This window comes from Ostrea edulis, chromosome 7 (assembly GCF_947568905.1).
Source record: "Ostrea edulis chromosome 7, xbOstEdul1.1, whole genome shotgun sequence".
In the NCBI taxonomy this organism is placed as follows: domain Eukaryota; kingdom Metazoa; phylum Mollusca; class Bivalvia; order Ostreida; family Ostreidae; genus Ostrea; species Ostrea edulis.
Genome location: NC_079170.1, coordinates 39956770 through 39980728, shown reverse-complemented (window position 1 = coordinate 39980728; position 23959 = coordinate 39956770). Strand labels below are relative to the sequence as shown.

Sequence of the window (23959 nt, the reverse complement as noted above, 5' to 3'; positions counted from 1 at the left end):
AAATCATACAGTGTATTGCGCAGAATTCGCTGAACCGCATCTTTTCAAGCAGCATTAATTTCGCACTTACACAAAATGAATTGGGGGAAAAAATCATCTGGAGCATCGAACAGCGATTCTTTAAGACTCGTATGAACAGTTTCAAGAAGGAATTAATTCATTTGAGATTTGCAAGGTGAGTTATGGTGCGATGGCATCTATTTATATTGCATTATATTTCATATTTTCTTTCAAAATGCTAACTACTTCCATACCTTCGACATCATTGGCTTTTAAATGGACATTACATATTCAGAAAGCTGTGATGCATTCTGAAGAACAATCGTCTGCCTGTTAAACTGGAGTTGTGGACATTTTCGTGTTGACCGTAATTACAGCGGTCAATCTTAAGAACGAATTTAAAGAGGTTATATATATATGTGTGTGTGTATTTATTGACTGATGTTAAATGATAAGGTAAGTCATGGCACTACAAACACATCGTCGATTTGCTTGACAATGGATACATTGCAACTATCTGTAAATCTGGACACAACTACATTTTGAAAATATTTATAGGCCTAAATTCAGATATACTTATGCTATGAAATTTGTTTAGAATTTATGATTATTTAAATATTTTCTTCTTTAGATGCATGCATTTTATTTTATTCATAAGTGTTTTAAAATTTCACTGCGCAGTTATATTTACATTCAATTACTATTCAAGGAACTTCCCCCAATGATAAGTATTTCTTAATCTTAGCTATTTCTATACTTAGAAATGTCGGAGAAACCTCAAAGCAACGGAGTCATGAGTACAGAGGAGGAAATGGAATTCTGCGAGATGGTCTCGGTTAAATGTGAATGTGGTCAGCCCTCCACGTGTACACGTGCTGTAAGCATGTGTCGGTCACTCAGCTCTCAAAGCAAAGATGTAATCCAAGAGTACTTCTGCACGGGAAATATCAATGAAGAGTTGTTCCAATATGAGCGTGTTCCAGAGTTTCTGGCTATATGTAACTCTATTAATGGTCTTTCCACCTTAAAACAGGTCTGCGCAAACAAGCTTCTAAAATATTTAAACAAAGAAAAACTGTTTGAGATTTTCGACTTGGCGGATACATTTGAAATACCAGAGGTTTTGAAGAAATGTGCGGATGAAATTGTGAAAAATATTGATGACTTTATTGGTACATGTGATTTTTTTATCACTCAGACATTCTCAAATGAAAGCTTTAGTAAGAAGTCGCTGCTGCAAGGAAACGCTGCTACTCAGGGATGCTCTTTATCAATGGTGGAAGAACGACCCCGACACGCGCAACGAGGCTTACAAAATTTTGCGAGATAAAATCGCTAGGAATGTTTTTCAAAGCGAGACTTCGCAGAGACGTGACTGTAAAGACTATCTAGTTATGTTTGCCACAACAAAGTCAGGTGACCACCAGTTTACACATGCAAATGTATTCAACATTGTTGATGAAAAGACGTATAAAGTCAATCTCAAAGATGTAACTGGAATAAATAAAGGTTACGATGCAAGCTGTTCCCAAGCAGGACCAACAGAACCGCCGTACATATATATTTCCGGTGAGGGAATTAAGTCTTCGAAATTTCTAGAGTGTGATGTCATCATGAATAAATGGAGAGTTTGTACACATATGAAATACCCGCGAACTCATCACGTGATGGAGTGCGTGAACGGTAATGTCTACGCTTTGGGTGGCAACACATGCAAAGGTTCCAATATATCTCAAATTGAAGAATTTGATCGGAAGCAGAATTCTTGGTCAGTAATTGGGCATTTGAAATGGAAGGTGAAATCACCATTATCCATTGTATACAAGAAACGGATCTATATCTTGGGAGGGAAGAATGGCGATGGAGAAAATGTATCAGTGATCCAATATATTGACTTGGAAGATAAATCTGTGGAGATTGAAGGATACCTACCTGCAGAATGTTCAGGTGGAAGGGCCGTGTTGATGGGACATTCCATTTACATTGCGACGGAACAGGGGCATTTCATGAAATATTCCATCGAAAAAAAGCGCAGTGTTATGCTCAAAGATCCGCCGGAAAAACGTGCGATGTTTGGCCTCTTTCAGCGCCACAATGAATTACATATGATTGGGGGTCGGAATGACAATGGGGAACCATCAAACTTTGATCTGGTTTATTCAATAAGTGACGATTCGTGGACAAAGACTGCATGCAAAGGAGGGAAGAGTTTTGAAGTGTTTGGGCAATGTCTTATGATGGTTCCAAATGAAATACAATTCTTTCCATTTTTTTAAGTATAACATTTTTCATTTCGTTTAGACCAAAACTGATTTTGATACACATCTTCAAAGTTTTTTTGTTTTACATAATTTTAACATTCTATATATTTTGCCATTTTAAAATATTTTCATGGCAAAGCAATGCAAGAATCATAAAATTCGATTTTTGTCATTATGTAGAAATTTACTGCTATATTTTATCATTGAATTCACAAAATTATCGTATCAAATGCATAGTTTTTCATATCACAACGTACATGTATATGGTAGTATGGTACATTGTCAATTTTCAAAAGACACTTTATTAAATGGTTAGTCTAAGAAGTTGTTTTTCTTGTTGCCCCAAATAGTACATTGATGAAGTAAACGGAGTAATGCGAAGTCAAAATTAAAGAACAACCCAACAATTGATATGAAACAAGTCATAGGACTCGGCCTAATGATAGGTTGTATTTCCAAATATGATCATTATAAAGACCATATAACTTGCGAAATGCTGAGCTCATAGCAGGTGTTATCAATCAACAAGGGATGCTTTAATTCTCCTCCTACACACCTGATACCACTTCTACTGATTCCTGGGGTTCGTGTTAGCTCTGCTCTCAATTTTGTATGTTTATAGGATTGTTCAGATTAATCACTGTTTGTTATCTTAACATTTTCATCCATATCCTGTACACGTAGAAGCAAACAGAGGAAATTTTGATATTTGTATTATTCATATTAATAGCTTGATATTTTAAAGGATGAAAACTACAAGTCTGTTTTGATTTCGAAATTCTGTTCATACATATTTGTTATTTAAATATAGCACTCAACTTTCCCACAAGGGAACACCTTGATTAAATTCGGATTTCGCAATATGCAAAACTTTCAAAATATCTATTTTACTACTATTGACAAACAAGTCTTATTTCTATTTTAAAACAGCTCTCGTGAGTTAGAATATTGCCGCTAAGGTATAAATGTTCTGCCAAGCCCCTATCGTTACTACGTACTCACGAAAATATTAATACTGTAGCTTTGAAGAAGAATTGATTGTGCCACAACATATGCGACAAGTGGTGTAAATGAAATGTGGGTTTTCAAACATTCCAAAGAATTTTTAATACCTTTGAAGTTAAAAAACAACCTTTCCATAAGTAGCATCAAAACCTATACTACTACTTTTCAACACTTTACACCATCACTATTCACAACAAATTAAAGAATAGTTTTTTTGATATTATAGACTGGTGCCTCTTCCGGTTAAATTGTAACTCTGAAATATTAAATTTAAAATCTTTCGGCGGCGTAGAAAGGATAAATTAAAAAAATATATTATTCGTTAGGACGAATTGGCGATTTGTTTGGACGAATTAGCAGTTTGTTCGAACGAAATAGGAAGTGGTTCGAACGAAATAGAAATTCCTTTTGACGCAATAAAAAAAATTCGTTCGGACGAAATAGTGTTCGGACGAAATAGAAATTTATTCGGACGAATTAGCAAATTGTACGGACACGATAGAAAATTCGTTCGGACAAAATGGAAATTTCGTTCGGACGAAATAGCAATTTGTTCGGACGAATTAGCAATTATTCGAACAAATTAGTAATTCCTTCGGACTAATTACCCAATTTGTTTTTTCGTACGAATTAGCAATTTGTTCTGACGAATCAGGAAATTGTTCGGACAAATTAGTAATTCGTTCGGACGAATTGCCAATTTGTTCGGACGAATAGAATTTGTTCGGACGAATTGGAAATTTCTTCGTACTATTTAAGAACCTTTAGAGAGCTCTCTAGATACATGTAGGTATATGAATATCGGAAGGGTTGGCAGTGGAGACTCGTCAGGGACGTCGCAACAAGGAGGGAGTGGGGACAGGAAGGGTCTAGTACTCTCCACACTTTTTTGAAATATTCTCTTTTTCTTCGTTTTAAATGTTAAACTTCTTTTGGGTCCAGCTGCCCCCCCCCCCCCCCCCCTTCTCTTTGGCTGCAATCCAGTTCCCCCTTTCAAAAACGATGTTGCGCATCTGCCCATGTCCCCTTCTCACTTTCAAAAGTAGAGCGCAAGAGTATATTTGTGCCCCCTCCTCACACTAATGTGTCCGAACCAATTCACTCGTTCGTTCAAACAATTTCTATTTCGTCCGAACAAATGGGTAATTCATCCGAACAAATTGCTAATTTATCCGAACGATTTTCTATTTCATCCTAACGAATTTCTATTTCGTTCACAGAAATTAGTAATTCGTCCGAACGAATTACTCATTTGTCCAAACAATTTGCTAACTCGTCCGAACAAATTGCTATTTCATCCAAACGAATTTCTATGTCGTCCGAACGAATTTCTATTTTGTCCGAATGAATTTCTATTTCGTCCAAACGAATTCGTATTTCGTCCTAACAAATTGCCAATTCGTCGAAAAAATCACTAATTCGTCCGAACGAATACTTTTTTGTTATTTGGCCTTTCTATACCGCCGTAAAATCTTGTGGTCAGTCATTCAAAAAAAAAAATACTTTGTTCAGCACCAGTCGGATTCTACGCGCGTCTCTGAAGTTGATATGCTGTCACAACTGTGTTGTGTTCCTTTATTAGCTGATATGTTTTTGTATTCGTATGAAGCAGAATTGATTCAAAGGCTTCTACACAAGAAAAAAGCTCTTGAGCTGGCTTCAACTTTTCATTTACAAACATCGACGATGTTTTGTCCAATAACAATGTTCACTTTCATTCACATGTCGATTTAATATATCGCAGGGACTTCAAAATTTAAAAAAAGTCTTCTACATTTGCTTTAAACTTAGATGTTTTATTTGAACATAGAGGTTAACGTAACCTAACGACACAACTTTATGACAAACAGCATAACTTCAGCTTCTTCAACAACTTTACATATTCATGTAAAACTGTTTCTATATCACCTATACCTGGTATTTATGTATCTAAACAGCTCGGATAGGAGATCGAGATCAAGTTCTGCGTGTGATCGAATCTGAAACCGAGGCTGGCCGACAAATAGCTTCATGTTACTGGGGTTTCGATCATCTCGTTTAAAGTCAGTGTTTCGCAAATTCTTATAATGATTTTATTTGCAAATACAACCTGTCATTAGGACGAGTAGTATCTGACGTGTTTCATATCAATTGTTGGGTCATTCTTTACCTAATCAAGATATATAGGACTCCCGACGAGTGCACGTGCTGGGCGATCATAATAATACATCATTTACATGTACTGTCCACTCGAGTAAGAGGTCAGATTTGAGTGTGTTGACTCGTTATTCGGGTGACTACGGTGAGATTTGAATGTGTTGATTTGTTACTTGGGTGACAGTGCATCGTCGGAAACCCACGGTCGGTCCCTCTCTGTTTACCTCCCGTGGGACACAACGCCGATATTGTCGCATAACTCATTAAAATGCATGACCTTACATGTACGTGACCTATCGAGGGCCAATGGGAATCGCCGTAAGTATTCCCGGAACATGCAAAGTGTCAGCTGTAATGACGGGGCCCATGAAAGTGTGGGTTTTGTTGTTCCACTATCAAAGATATATACATGTAGATGAAAACTCCGGATTTGTCATCCAAAATGGCTGATTATTTTGGCTAATACTTCACTTTCACGTGTGCCCCCCCCCCCCCCCCCTTCGAAAATCCTGGATCCGCTACTGGTATGTTTATTATCATCACTGCTACATTGCACGTCAATAAAATCAGTCATGCATGCTACAATTTAAAAATTAGATGCAAATTTGAATTAAAATATGATTTAACAATCCCGTTCACATGTCATTTTGTAATTAGCGTATGTGAGACATCAATTGTGTTTACATAATGTAGAGAAGGTCATAATTACTGGTTCAAATTGTGCCGACAACACATAATTATGTAACAAATTACAGCAGTAACTTAATACTCATTTAAGTTTAATATACACTGTACATGTACCTATATAAACCGATGAAATACCAAGTCCGTTAAAAACACATTAATTGCTCCCGTATGATGAATAAAAGTGGCGAGACTAAGAGTGCTGAACATCTAGACCTGTTCAAAGACTCGTACGCACTAGTAAACGCTTGGTAACACAGGTTTTTCCCTTCCCTGTCTTTATAGACACAAATGCACCCTCCGCTTCAACAATGCATATAAAGCATCTCGTTGAAAGTTTTGTAACTTGTCCAACATCAACATAGTCAAAATCTTCCAGAGGACTGGAAATAAGGGTTTTCTCATTGGTTGAATATCACAATAAGGAATAGTAAGCCAGCAGTCGCATATAGAAGCCGAGACACACCTTCCAGCGAAAATATTAGCGTTGTGTCCCACGAGAGGCAAACGGAGAGCGACCGACCGTGGGTTTCCGACGATGGTGACAGTGGTGAAATTTGAGTATGTCAACTTGTTATTCGGGTGACAGTAGTGGGATTTGAGTGTGTTGATTTGTTACTCGAATGACATTGGTGAGATTTGAGTATGTTAATTTATTACTCGGGTGACAGTGGTAGGACTTCAGTACGTTGAATTGTTACTCGAGTGACAGTGATGAGATTTGAGTGTGTTAATTTGTTACTCGGGTGACAGTGGTGAGATTTGAGTATGTAAACTTCTTACTCGGGTGACAATGGTGAGATTTGAGTTTTTTAATTTATTACTCGGATGACAGTGGTAAGACTTCAGTACATTGAATTGTTACTGGAGTGACAGTGATGAGATTTGAGTGTGTTAACTTGTTACTCGGGTGACAGTGATGAGATTTGAGTGTGTTAATTTGTTACTCGGGTGACAGTGATGAGATTTGAGTGTGTTAATTTGTTACTCGGGTGACAGTGATGAGATTTGAGTGTGTTAATTTGTTACTCGGGTGACAGTGATGAGATTTGAGTGTGTCAATTTGTTACTCGGGTGACAGTGATGAGATTTGAGTGTGTTAATTTGTTACTCGGGTGACAGTGGTGAGATTTGAGTGTGTTACTTGTTACTCGTTTGACTGTGGTGAAATTTGAGTACGTTGACTTTTTATTCGGATGACAGTGGTGAGATTTGATATTTGTGATTTGTTATTTGGGTGACTGGTAAGATTTGAGTGCCTTGATTTGTTACTCGGGTGACAGTGGTGAGATTTGAGTGCTTTGATTTGTTACTCATGTGACAGTGCTGAGATTTGAGTGTGTTAATTTGTTACTCGGTGTATAGCGGCGAGATTTGAGTGCTTAAACGTGTTACTCGGGTGATAGTAATAAGATTTGAGTGTGTTAATTTGTTACTCGGGTGACAGTGGTGAGATTTGAGTATGTAAACTTCTTACTCGGGTGACAATGGTGAGATTTGAGTTTTTTAATTTATTACTCGGGTGACAGTGGTAAGACTTCAGTACGTTGAATTGTTACTCGAGTGACAGTGATGAGATTTGAGTGTGTTAATTTGTTACTCAGGTGACAGTGGTGAGATTAGAGTGTGTTGACTTGTTACTCAGGTGACAGTAATGTGATTTGAGTGTGTTAATTTGTTACTCAGGTGACAGTGGTGAGATTAGAGTGTGTTGACTTGTTACTCAGGTGACAGTAATGAGATTTGAGTGTGTTCATTTATTACTCGGGTGATAGTGGTGAGATTTTTGTATGTTGACTTGTTAACCGTTATATTCACCTGTATGATACCAAAACAATCCGCTGGCATCAAAAGGGTATTAGATGAAAACACCATTTAATTCCAAATACCACTTTGTTTAATTCAATTGCCTTTTATATATTTTAGTAAAACATTTATTGCCATTTATCCTTAAGTGTATCAAAGTTTGGTGAATTAACTTTGCCTTTGACAATTGACTCGACCATAAGCCAAATCTTATTGATCTTTTGGTTACATATGTAACCAAGCATGCAGTTTGTTTTATGTTTAATTCAGACTTTATTACAAATATCTACATTTGTGATTGACAAGGCAATGAATGCCGCCCACACCCACACATTACATGGAGCGACATAAAAAGTGAAAACAACTTCAAATGAATTTTTGAAAAAAATTGCCAAATATGTGATATGCATCATTTCACAACATAACTGGTTACATGTGTGTACAAAAATTGTAATTACAATGCAAGATGTGTGTGCTTTACTCATTCAAGTATAACTTGTAAGGAAATTGTACTACATCACAAATTGTAATACACTGTATGGTGTAGTAATTTTTTTTTAAGTTTTGGTTAACCTGTCACATGACTAATTAATATTGAGACAGTTTGATTTTCCGCATGGAATTCACAAAGAGAGAGCATATCCAATCACCACACATCATCTTATTTTGACAACATGAGGTGCCAGTAACTCTGGGTCTATCAAACTCTTTTCTAAAGGGACATCAATGTTATAGTCATGTGTTTGTTGTCGCCGTGGTAACCCACGTCTGCTGCGCTGAGGGATAGGGAGCTCTGAATGATGAGCAGGAAGCGGTTCAGTGAAAAAATATGGATGAAGTAATGCATCTTTGGCAGAAATTCTTTGCTTGGTGGGGTAGACGAGGAACCGTTTGAGGAGATCTAGAGCCTCCATTGATGCGTCTGGGACAATCTCCTCTAAAGGGATGGGATTGTTTTCTGGGAAGGTGATTTTATTGTAGTCAGGCAACTCAGAAATACCCTGAAATTATATACAATACTGATGAGTGGTATTCAGTGATACACATCTTCACTGTACGTAACTAATTCATCACTGAAGTTGTAGTGTAAGACATGTATTTAATCAGTTCACATATCTATCTCTGTTAACTTACAGGCCAGATCTTCTCATTAGGGGTCCCGAGAACACGCAACACCTGACACAGCTGTTCAATGTCATTTTCTCCCTAGGAAAGATACAACAATGTATTTCCTATTCAGCACTGATACCAGTAATATTCATTATGTCTTGTTCTTCTTGCTGAGAATCCATGAAGTGAGATAAGCAGCGAAAAAATTGCATGTAAATAACACAATCAAATCTACAATTGAGTGTAAAGTACGTAGATATACATCTACATACATATTTATGTGCATGTATGATATTAAACTTATATGTACATGATTACATCTATATATATATATGTATATATATAATTACATGTACAGTCAAACCTTGTTATCTCGAACTTGATAAGGTTGAGAAAAAACTTCGAAGCATCCAAGACATTGAGGTTAAAATACATAAAAAACAAACTTCAACGTCGATAGGAGAGCCAGGCCTCACCCTTGCAAAAGGATTAATATGGCCTGGATAATCAAAATGGATGATGATGATGGTGATGATGATGAAAGTAAATATATTTGGGACTTCCAACTCACCTCGACTTACCCATGATATTCCAGATACCGATGTTAGAGATATCAAAGATCAACATGCCTGGAGGTCATAAAACATTTATGAGCACATTTTCATTCTCAAACTCAAACTCCATACTCTAATCCGTACTCACACTCATACTCAAACGTGAAGGTTAAACTTTTATAAAGTAATTCTCATACTCATTTGGAGTACATGCTCAAGATTTTTCGAGTATGCTTTGGAGATTGCTCAGAGTTGTACTCAAAAAAAAACATGGCTGTGTTTGAGAAAAGTTTTGTAATCTCCAGGCCTGTATATGTACATAATTACAATTATAATACTATAAATACATGTATGATACTACATGTATATGCATAATACTGAAAAAGTTTAAACTCACCGGAAACAATGGTGAATTGTTCAAGAGCTCCCCAAATATACAACCAACAGCCCTGCCAAAACAAACATATCAAATAATAAAAACTTCAACAATGGCCATGCTGCATAATACTAATAAGTATATGACTGTATATCTTCACCAGATATGTACCAGATCTGACTATCCAAGCTTTACTAGTACTCTTTAATAATATTAATAACACTGTTTCATTTATTTATTTGTTCGTTTTTTCTTCTTCACTATAATTGTATGTATACAAGTAATCTTTGTTTATATGTTTGTCTGTATATTGCTTTGTATACTGATCAAGAATTTTTCACTTATGTAGAGATGTCACCAGCCGTAAGTGAAGTTCTCAGAATTCTGAACAACACATGGTACTTACACCATACCCATGCGATTTCTTTATAGTGCCAAAGCCTGTCATAATGTAGAACCTCATTTAAAAAGTTCATGTCCGAAAGACCTGCGACTTTCATTTCTTATGCTAAGTGCTTGGTGAAGGAACAGTGAACCAATATTAAATGTCATAGGTTTGGTGGAGCACCAGCATTGAACCTGAACCTCCCAGTTGTTAAGTAACGTTCTAACCACTAGGCTACTGTGATCATAGTGTGTTTGCATCACGATCAGAGTGTGTTTGTATCACAACCGTAGTGAATTTGTATCACGATCATAGTGAGTTTGTATCATGATCATAGTGTGTTTTTCTTACCAAAGATCGACCCCTTCATCATACTTCCTGGCACCATATAGCAGCTCTGGCGCTCGGTACCATCTACAAACAGCAAATCATCAACAGTCAATCTTGCACAAATCATTATATGTATCTATCCAATCAAACAGTGGACTGTATTTATGATTAATAACAGCAGTATGAACTGTCAGCTGAGGTTGTGCACTGTATTTATGATTTAATAACAGCAGTATGAACTGTCAGCTGAGGTTGTGCACTGTATTTATGATCAGATAACAGCAATATCAACGAATGTAAATTCCTAAATATGCATGAGGAGTTTATTATTGTGTAATTTCACAAGAAGCATCACTTGCGAATTAAGAGTACTTGCTTTTATTTCTATATTGCTAAAATACATGTAAAAACTCTTAATCAACAGATCATTCACGAAATCATGTTCTTGCAACTTGACGTATGTATGAGTCATTACATGATATTAAATATTCAATAAGGAATCTACAGTATTATCTGAGTTTACAGTACTGTACGTACAGCAGTATGAGCTATATACTGAGTTTACAGTACTGTATGTACAACAGTAGGAGCTATATACTGAGTTTACAGTACTGTACGTACAGCAGTATGAGCTATATACTGAGTTTACAGTACTGTACGTACAGCAGTATGAGCTATATACTGAGTTTACAGTACTGTACGTACAGCAGTATGAGCTATATACTGAGTTTACAGTACTGTACGTACAGCAGTATGAGCTATATACTGAGTTTACAGTACTGTATGTACAACAGTAGGAGCGATATACTGAGCTTACAGTACTGTACGTACAGCAGTATGAGCTATATACTGAGTTTACAGCACTGTATGTACAGCAGTAGGAGCTATATACTGAGTTTACAGTACTGTATGAGCTACATACTGAGTTTACAGTACTGTAGGAGCTATATACTGAGTTTACAGTATTGTATGTACAACAGTAGGAGCTATATACTGAGTTACTGTATGTACAGCAGTAGGAGCTATACACTGAGTTTACAATACTGTACGTACAGCAGTAGGAGCTATATACTGAGTTTACAGTACTGTACGTACAGCAGAAGGAGTTATATACTGATTTTACAGTACTGTATGTACAGCAGTAGGAGCTATATACTGAGTTTACAGTACTGTATGTACAGCAGTAGGAGCTATATACTGAGTTTGCAGTACTGTATGAGTTATACACTGAGTTTACAGTACTGTACGTACAGCAGTAGGAGCTATATACTGAGTTTACAGTACTGTACGTACAGCAGAAGGAGTTATATACTGATTTTACAGTACTGTATGTACAGCAGTAGGAGCTATATACTGAGTTTACAGTACTGTATGTACAGCAGTAGGAGCTATATACTGAGTTTGCAGTACTGTATGAGTTATACACTGAGTTTACAGTACTGTACGTACAGCAGTATGAGCTATATACTGAGTTTACAGTACTGTACGTACAGCAGTATGAGCTATATACTGAGTTTACAGTACTGTATGTACAGCAGTAGGAGCTATATACTGAGCTTACAGTACTGTATGTACAACAGTAGGAGCTATACACTGAGTTTACAGTACTGTATGAGCTATACACTGAGTTTACAGTACTGTATGAGCTATACACTGAGTTTACAGTACTGTATGAGCTATATACTGAGTTTCCAGTACTGTAGGAGCTATATACTGAGTTTACAGTATTGTATGTACAACAGTAGGAGCTATATACTGAGTTACTGTATGTACAGCAGTAGGAGCTATACACTGAGTTTACAATACTGTACGTACAGCAGTAGGAGCTATATACTGAGTTTACAGTACTGTACGTACAGCAGAAGGAGTTATATACTGATTTTACAGTACTGTATGTACAGCAGTAGGAGCTATATACTGAGTTTACAGTACTGTATGTACAGCAGTAGGAGCTATATACTGAGTTTACAGTACTGTATGAGTTATACACTGAGTTTACAGTACTGTATGAGCTATACACTGAGTTTACAGAACTGTATGAGCTATACACTGAGTTTACAGTACTGTATGAGCTATATACTGAGTTTACAGCACTGTATGAGCTATATACTGAGTTTACAGCACTGTATGTACAGCAGTAGGAGCTATATACTGAGTTTACAGTACTGTATGAGTTATATACTGAGTTTACAGTACTGTATGTACAGCAGTAGGAGCTATATACTGAGTTTACAGTACTGTAGGAGTTATACACTGAGTTTACCTGGTGGCTACTTGATGACTGTACTGCCTGTCACCTTTATTCTGAAACACTCGAGCCAGTCCAAAGTCCGCAATCTTCAAGTGTCCTGTAGAACTGATCAGCAGGTTAGCAGGTTTCAAGTCCTGTAATGCAATAAATAAAGGACCCCTAGGCTATCATTAAATATATTTCAGTTTGCCCAAACCTGACTCATGATTATTGAGTATGGGTAGATATGCAGGCAAATTCTTTTTTTTTTTTTTGTTTGATTACCAGATTTTGGAAACTTACTTAATGTGTACGAATATAATACAAGTAACAGATGTCTCTCCAACAAAACTGAAGATGTCCTGTCAGATATTTTAGCATTAAAAATACTCAACAACCAAACTGAGTTTTAATACTGTGTAAAACAACACAACATACATGTATCAATGACTAGAACTTAGAAACACAGAGAACTACATATGGAAAAAAAGTTTGACGTTCATGAATGCATAATTCTTCACACGATCGGCTTTACTTTGTTGTCCATTTTAATCACACAATAGACACAACAGACGAAGACAGCGTGAAAAATCCATCTGCCATCTTCCCATGTTTACTAGGTGTACTGTTTTCATAGTATGACATGATAAATCCCGAGTATATCAAGATAAAATTAATTATAAACTGCGTCCTTGGGGAGCTTTCTTGCAAAGACTTTGTGGGTTTCTTTCAAGCACAAATGTGAAGTTCTTACTTTACTCAAAAATTGAATACAGTGACAACGCAGACAAGTAAAAAATTACGCAGAAAAGAAATTGCCACAAAATGGCAATAAAGAATTTGACTCGGCTGGGTTTTTTTTCAGTCTGTCACATTTGGCCAAACATACAATATTTTTATTTTGGCCTTAATACTTTCTCCAACACACAGACAAGTAACATATGATGTCTTATGTGTTAGTAACTTTACAACCAGACACACGGTTTCAAATCCTGTAACACAGAATGAAAAAGGACACTTAACACTTTCTTGAAGTTTCTTCAACACACAGACATTTACATGTAAGTAACATATATATCCATAATACATGTATATTATATTTAGACCAATGAATGCTCATAGAAAAGTTATCTATCAAACTTTTGCATTTGACGAATCTCCAAAACCCAATAAATAGAGATATTACTTGTATATTGTTCTGTAAGTATCACTTATGAATCCTCACTTCACGAAACCTACAGTCATACGAACCCTGTGCATGATGTTATTCTCGTGACAGAAGGCCACCCCTTTCAGCAGCATCAGCATGTACGATTTCACTTGACCCTCGGTCAGTGGTTTCTCTGTGTTCCGGATGACCTCGGACAGATCAGACAGCATATACTCAAAAGCAAGTACCAGACTTGTTCCATGTGGAAACACTTCTCGTAACTTTACAACCTAAAACAAATTAAAGCTCAAAGAATTACGACATGTGTTTTATTACATAAAATAAGTTCAAATCATGTCCCCAACTCTATCTAACAAAAATACAATGTAATATCACTCTGAATAAAACTTTCAACAAGATGTGTTTGTGAAACACAAGTCCTTAAAGCATCAACTGTGGCAAACTTACATGTAACCTTCATGAAAGATTGGGACCTTTACCATTCACATTAGCTACAATAATGTAGCCCTGTCCATTTTATATTCTGACATCCCCCCCAAAAAAAAAATCAGAGAGGTCTACATTATTGCAGCTACATTCACATGGCTTTGACTTTCATCTTTCAGAATATATCATACGGAGAACACATACTGGTATTCACTTTTGAGAGAAGAACTAGATATTGTGATGGCAAGCATCAAAATACAGGCCTGTTTTAATGCATAACTTTTTTCAAAAATAGCTCATGAAAGCCAAACTCAACCATGATCTGTAACCCATTGATACATGTACAAAAGTTTATGAATAAGTTTTCAATTCAATGGGGTAAAGGTGGTCTTAAAAAGTCTGGAAAACTATAAAATTCCTGAAATTTGCTCAAGTCAACAAGATCCATAACTCTTTCAAATATAAGTCAAAATAGCCCAAACTCAAACTTTATCTGTAAAAATTAATATAATTTTCATAGCTCATCAGAGATAGCCAAAATAAATCTGCAGAAATGTTAAAGCACAGACACATGCTGATCATTCAGCAGGGTCCCCGCCTATACATGTAGGTGGAGCCCTAATTAATCTCTGTCTTAAATATCTCAAAAGTTAACACTAACTTAAAGGTGTTAAAGTTATGAACAGACAAATAGACATAGAGAAAAACCCGAATCAATGTTTCTCATATTAATTCTTATACTGTTGTTTATTAGAGAACACTTACATAGAGATATATGATGTACTATGAATGTGTCTCATACTAATTCTTATACTGTTGTTTATCACAGAACACTTACATAAGGATTATCCTCAATCTCTTGAAGGGCCTTTATTTCTCTGTAAAAGACAAGATCAAATGGTGGAGGTACAGATTATTCAATCTCATACAGGTGTACAAGTCACAACGTCTTCTCTGATCAAATTGTTTCAGAGAATCTGAACATGAATGACAAAGTCAAGGTCAGTTTTAAGGTCAAGTTTACCTCAGTGCAGTGTGGGGAATTCCGTCTTCCAGCTTACGCAGAGGAACTTTTTTCAAGGCAACTACTTCCCCACTCTAATGAAAGTCAAACATAGTATGTAATATATATACATGTAATCATTCTAATCATTTTGATAAATAATAATAAACGCATTCGCTAGTTAGCCTATATATATAGTTTAGATCAAGAGTATTCATACGCAGTGATTAGCCTATTTCATAGTTGAAAGTTTATGAGATATTAACCTTCCGTTTCATGTAGTAAGAATGTACAGGGAAAAGTAGAATGGGAGTGGACGTAAATATTTTCATGTAAAATGAATTCAAAGCTGAAAGATAAGCTACACGTAGTGTCACTTTCTATTTCCTTTATCTAATGAGTTGAAATAATGTACATGTATTTGCAGGACACTTCGTTTTTTAATCCAATAATTAAATAAGCCTAAGGGTTCCAAAAAATCTGTACAAATATTATATGATCTTAAATAGCTTGAGCTACAATAAGAAAGTTATTTGCTTGCCCTTGCCCCCAAAACTGGAATTCATCTCCCCTATTCCAAAGAATTTATTCTCCTTTAATTCTTGATTTATTTTTTAACCAATATCTGCAAAATATTTTGAGCATGTGTGTCGTAGTTTACTCAGTATACAAATCACTAATTAGTTAGAACTATTAAATGTACTCTGTAACTTTCTGCTGAAAAAAAAAATAATAATGATTTTCTTCAGTATCAATCAACTGGATTATATCTAGTATAGAGTCAAAAGTCTTAGATAAGCTTAAGAAGTGTCCCATTATCAAAATATAAATGTATACATCAATTTAGATTATCTTGTCAAAGTCAGAGATATTTCATATGAAGTCCTAAGATCAAGCTTATGAAGTGCTTCTTAATTAAAAAAAAAAAGAGATACAGATCAATTCATTACAATCATTTGTTTAGACCTACCTCGATATGCTTAGCTTTCAGAACGATGCCATGGGCCCCTTCTCCAATTCTACCCAAAATGGTGTGCTGATCCATAATTCTGTCAAAGAAATAACAAAAGGCTACAATGATGTAGAATAGCATACTGTATCGGGAGAAAATAACTCACCGTGAAACTATTTGCTATATTCACAGTATTGATAGATCTGTGAATTCAAGAAACAGTCGGTAAGTTTGATTGAAAATCATAGGGTTTTTTCCATTTAAGTCCAGGCTAGTATTCATTCAGTAAAAAACAAACACTGCAGTGATTGTAATCTAACATACTTGTTATTTAAATATTGCTGGTTCCTTATATTCAGATCAGCATATAATGATTGTATAGCCCTTTTTATACAGCCAAAATCACTCAAAAACAAAGCCTATGGTTCTGTACTTTACCTGTGCGTCATCTTCGCTAGCCAAGGGTTTTCGGTCCACTATGCTGTTTATGGGGAGCAGAGTGGACCGAAAACCCTTGGCTAGCGAAAATGCCTGTGCATAAGATTTCTTGATAAATGCGTATTCTATTTTTATCATCAGCTTGTAACTCATGTTTTTAACTTCATTTATTATGTATCAATTCAAATTTGATAAAACTACATTACATTTACAAAATAGAAGGTTGTATTTTGTCAACAATTTCATTGCTGAGTGATGTGTTAATATATATACATCTAACATGTATATATACAAGGGATTAGTGGGTATTTTTTCTACACATACGTGACTTCAATAAACCAAGACTGTGTCAAAGAAAATCATGAAAATGACCACCTTTAAAGTAACCCCATATACAAAAACGAAGCTTAGGTCTTCATTTCACATTATAAAACTTTCTCAATCCTGGAGATAATTTGCTGAGCTGATGAGTCACCTCCAGTATTCATAATGATTATTATAGAAACCAGGACACTATACTATCAGGACATTATACCACTCCACTTTATGTGTGTTTGTTTGTTGGTAGGGGGTCGGGTCTGTACGATGGTGGATAAAATGTTTAAAATATGTGTGTGTTTGATGTTGGACAGTACGATGCATTAAATTTTTAAGGTGCTAGAACAAAGCCACATCGATAGTACCTCTTTTCACACAATCGCGCAAATCCAATCTGACAAAGTGTATATATATCAGTTTGTACATGTATGTCTTATTGTACAGCCAGATGTGAACAGCAGTGAGCTTTGCGGGTGTTATTTCTGATTCACAGAATGAAAATACAAACCTAACAGAAGAATAATAAATCCTCAATCAGCTCTGCTGTGGTAAAATCATATTTTGATGCTTGTTCATAGCAAGAGACAATATATTTTCAACAAAGAATAAAAGACAGATCCACGATTCATTGAATGTTGTCAGGAAAGCACGGATCGATGTTTACCTCCTAATACGCAAGAGCAGAGAAAGGGAGGTAAGACGTTTTTAAACCATAACAGGAACGGATCCAAGGATTTAGGAGGCACAATCTAATTCAAATCAGACTTCTTAGATCCGCCCCGTATACTCAGCGTAAGAAGTCTGATTTTAATTAGATTGTAGGAGGTAAAAGAGTGAGAATACGGGAGCCTCGAGAACTTAGCTCTTGGTAGGTATGGAAAGCAGGGGGTGTGGTAATGCAACACCCTCTTCTTTGGATCAACTTGCTCTGCAATCCCCCTCCCCTGTGAAAATTTTCTAGATCCGCCCATGGAGTTTTTAGGGCATTCCTGGAAAATTTATTAATATGTTGGGGATATTCCAGAATTAATCAGTATACTGCAAATAAGAGAATACATCTAGGTAATTTAAAGGAGGGGGTATTTGCTTAAGTTTCTTTGTTAATACTTATTTATTGAATATAAATGCAAGAACATTGTAAGGAAACTAATCTTTCATAAACACACTGAACTCAGGTACAACAATCGAAATAAATTGCCGATAGAAAATTAATTATGTATATATTTAAGGAGCACTTTGGTTTTGAAAATTATCCTAATAAAGTTATATGTATTTTGAGTTTAGAAGATCAATTTGTAAATTACGGATATCTGCTCATAAATTAATGATTGAAGTTGCTAATACTACGAGGAATGAACGAATCTGTAACAAATTTAACTCCGGCTCATTAGGAGATAAATAATGTGAAAAGTTCGTAGATGAAAGAAAACCTTTTCGGGATGTTATAGAAAAACGGTAAAGAATTCTACTACACTTTATGATGAACAAAAATTCATATACATATTGTGTTCTCGGTCAACAGTCAACTACATGTATTTTAAATCTATAATTGCAAAAATTATTTAGAACAATATAAATAATTAGCCACAGTGACATTGTACCTAAATGTGTCATGTAATTATTTCTCTTTTCTTGCTAATAATATGTGGATACATTTGTATGTAGTTTAATGCTGCCCCTCTCGATACCGTGCATGATTGGAGTTAAAATTTGTTCTATTTTATTTAATGTATCTGCTACCCATCGTTTTGAACAAATAAACATAATATCACAGAGAGAAAACTGAATTTTCATCTTGGTCTTAAATCCTCACCATAGGGTTGATCCTTTATAAATTAAACCATCAACTTGAACTGGTTTCATTGACAAATTTTAGATCACAATATGTGATTCTAAGATGCTTTCACTCAAGAGTGCAGCTTATTTTCGTCGTTCCAGAGCCAGATCTAGAACTACATGTGTGTACGTGTATTTATAAACGTCATTGTAAACACATGTATTGCAAAACGATTATACATTAATTCAGTGTATTCTCCGCACTTTAGTCTGAACCTGTAGGATACTAGGGGCAACCGGTGCCATTAAACTTCTGTGACGTCATTAAATTTCTACGTCACAATGGAATAGCTATTCCAAGCCATTGCATCTTCGGCGGAGCAAACTCACTGAGGTAACTTATTCATTGACTGGATTCTACTTCTTTTTGAATTCATATACATAGGAAGATGATTTTATTGTCAAACAGTTACATATCATATATGTACTCTGATATATATGTAATTATCCAAGCGAATAGTCAAAATCTAATAGAGCTCTCTTTGGTTTAAAAAAAATCTCAAAACTTTTAATGTAGAATCATATTTCAGTTTCAGAAAGTAATTTTTAAAAAATGCGATATTTTAAAACTGCGATGTCTTTATTTTAAGTATGTGTACTCGAGAGATTATATGATAAATGTTTTTCTTATAATTTACAAAAAAGATGAATAAATAAAGAATTGCGGAAAATTTTTTAATTCTAAAATAGAGACCTGAGCGAGTCTATACTGTGGTCCTACTAGACTTCGAATTGTATTATCTGACTACAGAAATAAAAAGTATTGTTGCTTGTCATGATATGGTACAGGGCAACAGACGATATGATAAACTTGTATTCATAAAAGGGTCGAGAAGTGCATTGTACCATTGGTGATCTACACATGTATATTTTAAAGCCTTTCCCGCAATTTGAATTTCAACCACAGCTGAAAAAAGTTTTGGACAATTTTGAAATAAATAAAAACCAGTATCTTGGCTAATTTAAGCAAACATCTTTATGTGAATCAGTGGACATGCATGTACATGTAATGTACAAGCATGACATTAGACATACCAGGTATATTCTATACTTTATCTAAAACTTCGATTCCATATTTGAAACATCAAGTTCCAAAACAATAAACTGAGAGAGACTACGTTTGGTACAAAATTAAGATAATTAAAATAAAATTTCACACGTTTAAGTGTAACGCATTAGCATGAAATTGTTTTCTCCAAGTTATTCGCTTCTCCAAAAGGTGTTGCTGTTTTTGATGGATTTTTTGTTTGTTCTGTACGAATTCGCTCACTCAGCTCGACACAGCCTAAGTGTTCACACGTAAATTTTGCATTTTTCGTAACTGAAAATTTCGTGTAATGGTGGCCAGATCGAATTTTCATTGCAATGTTATAATAGGACTAGACATGGGTGTTATTTTTGTATACAATTATAAGTATGGTTTTGCATGTACACATTTTGTCTAACGCCTGTACACATAATTATTAAACACCAGGCACGTCCTGCTATCCACTTCACAAGATTTTAGGTAGGAGAATCATAATGTATCCTCGACTTTTTAAATGTTATGGATATCTTGAATGATATTCAAAAGCTAATTTCATGAATTTTATTGACCTTTAAATGTATTAGGTTTACTAGTATTTGAAAACTTGCCGTAAGTTTACGGGGTTACCCCTCTCCAACTATTGGTTGATCAGTTTTAATAAAAATGAGGGTTTTTAGGGGTGGTTGTTTGGTTGTGGTTTTTTTTTTTTTTTTTTTTTTTTTTTTTTTTTTTTTTGGTTTTGGTTTTTTTTTTGGCCATTTAAAACTCTTCACCCCGCCCATCTCCTTGGGCAGAAAAGGTACACACATCAGGCGCGTATCCAGAAAGAAAATGAAGTGCACGCACAGTACGGCAAAGGGTCTGGTGGTCGACTTGAGGTTCTGGAAGGTCCTGGTTTTTAGGAATGAAATCACACCTTTTCTTAATTCTTTTTAGTGCATCGTTGATCATTTGAAATTCAAAACGGACTGAATTTAATTGAATGGGCATTATCATTACGCAAAGTTAATTTTGAATCTCAAATAATTTAACGACATCTCTCTCTCTCTCTCTCTCTCTCTCTCTCTCTCTCTCTCTCTCTCTCTCTCAATAATGTGTACACACATTTGCATACATGTACTTGCGTATATATGCAGCTATGCGCCTGAACATGGGTCACACACACTTGCTTCCTTTGAATGTGATTCAAAGACCGTTGAAAGTAAAAATGATTGTTAGATAAACAGTCCATATTTTAACTTCGAAATGATACCTTGATTGAAGAAAGTTGAAAAAATTAAACATGTTTGCAATAACGATCATTACTGAGGTGCTGTTCCAACCGGACCTTTTTAATTCTTGATGATAATTAAAATACATATAACATTAAATATGCTTTATATTTACTATCTATAGTTATATGTATAGTTTTGTTAGCAACCATCGTCGTTTCTTGTTTGCACCTCGTCACGTAGATTCCGGTATGCCTTCATGATTGTGAGTCGATCCTTGATTGGAAAGAAAAACCTTAGTCCGCCCTTGCTGAGCAGATGCACGCTGCTTGTCATTAAATCTCGGTCGGATTGTAAATCTGAAACGAACTCAATTTTCATCTCAGTCTCAATTTCTCACCATAACGTTGATACTTTATAAAAGTAAAAATTGTACTTGGAAATATATATCTGGCAGTAATTCTCAGTGTTAGATCTTATTTACCGTTTTTATCACATCCAAGATTTTTTACTGCAGCTAATTCTTTATTGTTCCAGAGCCAGAATTGCTTACGAATTATAAACTTTTTGTTCAAGTACTACCATAATGGTAGACATTTCATGTACTTGTGACTATAAATTCAGAGTACTCTTCGCGCTTTAGTATGAACATACAGGATGCTAGGGGCAACCGCACACATGAAGCCTACTACGATTTACTTCTGTGACGTCATGCAAATTCTACGTCACAATGGAATTAAACTATTACACTCTCCTGATTGCTTCTAGGTTAACAGCACATATATTCTAAGCGTTAACGGATCAAATTCACAAAGGTAACTTATTCAGTGATTGTCTTATATTCCTTCTTAAATTCATATTTAGGGTGATGAATTTATTGTTTTAAAAAAAATACATATGGATACGATTTTATTGTTTAAAGAATACATATATGCATGTACACAATCAAAATCAGTGGCGGATTTAAGGCGGGGGGGGGGGGGGGGGCGCAGCCGGCGCGCGCCCACCTAAAATTTTCAAATTTTATGTAAATCGCGGTATCTTGTTTAGAAAAATGTACTAAACGATAGAAGAAGCAATAATTTCTTCCACTCCCAGAGAAATAAATGACAAAATCTTTTGATTTCTTGAATTACTTGATTATGAGAACTTATTTTTTTTCCAAAAACCCTTAAAATTTGCGTCATAATTTCACCTTATTAAAAATGATAAAATATAGTACAAATGACTAAATAGGAGACATAAATTTCAGGCCCTATAAAATCTGTAAATTCCAGGAGCTTCCGGGTGCTTCTGGGGACCTCAACGCGGCCCCCAGACCCCCTGCCTCATACATTGGCGCCCCCCGTAACCGCAATTCCTGAATCCGCCCCTGAAAATGTATAGATCTTTGGTTTAAAAATCCTCACATGTTTTAATAGCATAGTCTTTATGTGTGCGGTGAAAGTAATGAATAAATGCGATATTTGAGAACGTCGATGTCTCGCTTTGCCTATAATATAATTATTTACATTATTTTCCGGGCCTGATATATTTTATATGTTGACATCTGTTTGAATTCATGGAATGTAAATTCATCGTAATTACTATAGTATTTTGTATTTGGGAGATCATATTATTGATATTTTTCTTATATCAAACATATACTGTATTGATATGTACTTTCTTAGATTAGAGTTGATAATAATGATAGATAAAAATAATTAGATAAATCAAAATTATAGAAAAAAAGTAAAATGAGAATGATAAAGAACTGTTATGCAAGAAATCAAGGAGGATTGAATGGTTCTCTGCATAATGTATACTTTATTTTTCCACATATGCAGAAATGTCAGAAACCCTATATATCAAGTATTGTATACGCACAAATCACACGTCTGTATCACATTTTCTTGAGTTATATGCACTACGTGCAAATTGTCTTTACTATGATACACAACGCATTACTTCATTTTTTTAAAAGAGGCTTTATCTATATATGGTATTTTCTTTTATTATTTAAAGTTTTGTTTGGGTAGAAAGGGCACAAACTTACCACCACCACCCCACCCCCTCTTAGATATGTTCTGTATTCGCCACTGACTGTTATATGTTGCTATGATCTGCTACAATTTATTTAATGTGCACTGAATCTATTTGCAGCAAATAATGCCTCATCTTCGAGCACAAGCGAGAAATGACACCAGAACTTGTCAGAAACGCACAATGATGCTTCACTCTGACATGCCAAAGTTAAGCAGCTTTAAAGCGCCTGCCATGCTATCTTCTGTTAATCTTTACAAGTCAGGGGCGGATAAGAGTTTCCATATCGATGGACATCGCATCAAGATTGCTGCATCTACTTCATCAGGGGTAAGCAAAGACTACTTACTCAGGTAGCATTCAGTCACCCCCTCAAGATAAATAAATATATTTTTTTTAAAAGCCACTTCATCATCGTTATAATTATCGTATACATTTTATTTATTTGGAATCCAAAGATCGGATATTTACTTATTTCTTTCTTTTGCAGTCGGCAGATTTCGTCAAAGAACCACGTTTAGGTCGCGAAAAGTGCGACCCCAGAGTGCTTGACCACAAATCGCTCAACATGCACATTAGTCCATCATATGCACAGAGAAATGATTGCGCACCGTCCACGCACAGAAAAAGCGTCCCAGCAGCAAGAGCATGGCCAAGCATTTCCTCGTCTCAATCACC

General features: G+C 35.5%; 1 protein-coding gene and 1 pseudogene across 1 annotated transcript; one reads left to right on the top strand and one right to left on the bottom strand.

Moving 5' to 3' along the window:
- Nucleotides 1–200: 200 nt before the first annotated feature.
- LOC125656966 (kelch-like ECH-associated protein 1B) lies at nt 201–2582 on the top strand (annotated as a pseudogene).
- A 5559-nt stretch (nt 2583–8141) lies between these two features.
- Nucleotides 8142–17854, bottom strand: LOC125656834 (cyclin-dependent kinase 20-like). The gene is made up of 10 exons (XM_048887421.2): nt 17694–17854; nt 16448–16526; nt 15499–15572; nt 15313–15352; nt 14129–14317; nt 12911–13032; nt 10669–10731; nt 9954–10005; nt 9027–9098; nt 8142–8893 (listed from the first exon to the last, which is right to left on the bottom strand). The coding sequence occupies exons 2-10, from the start codon at nt 16520–16522 to the stop codon at nt 8549–8551; spliced, it is 1032 nt and encodes a 343-aa protein (XP_048743378.1). The 5' UTR covers nt 16523–16526; nt 17694–17854; the 3' UTR covers nt 8142–8548.
- Nucleotides 17855–23959: the final 6105 nt, after the last annotated feature.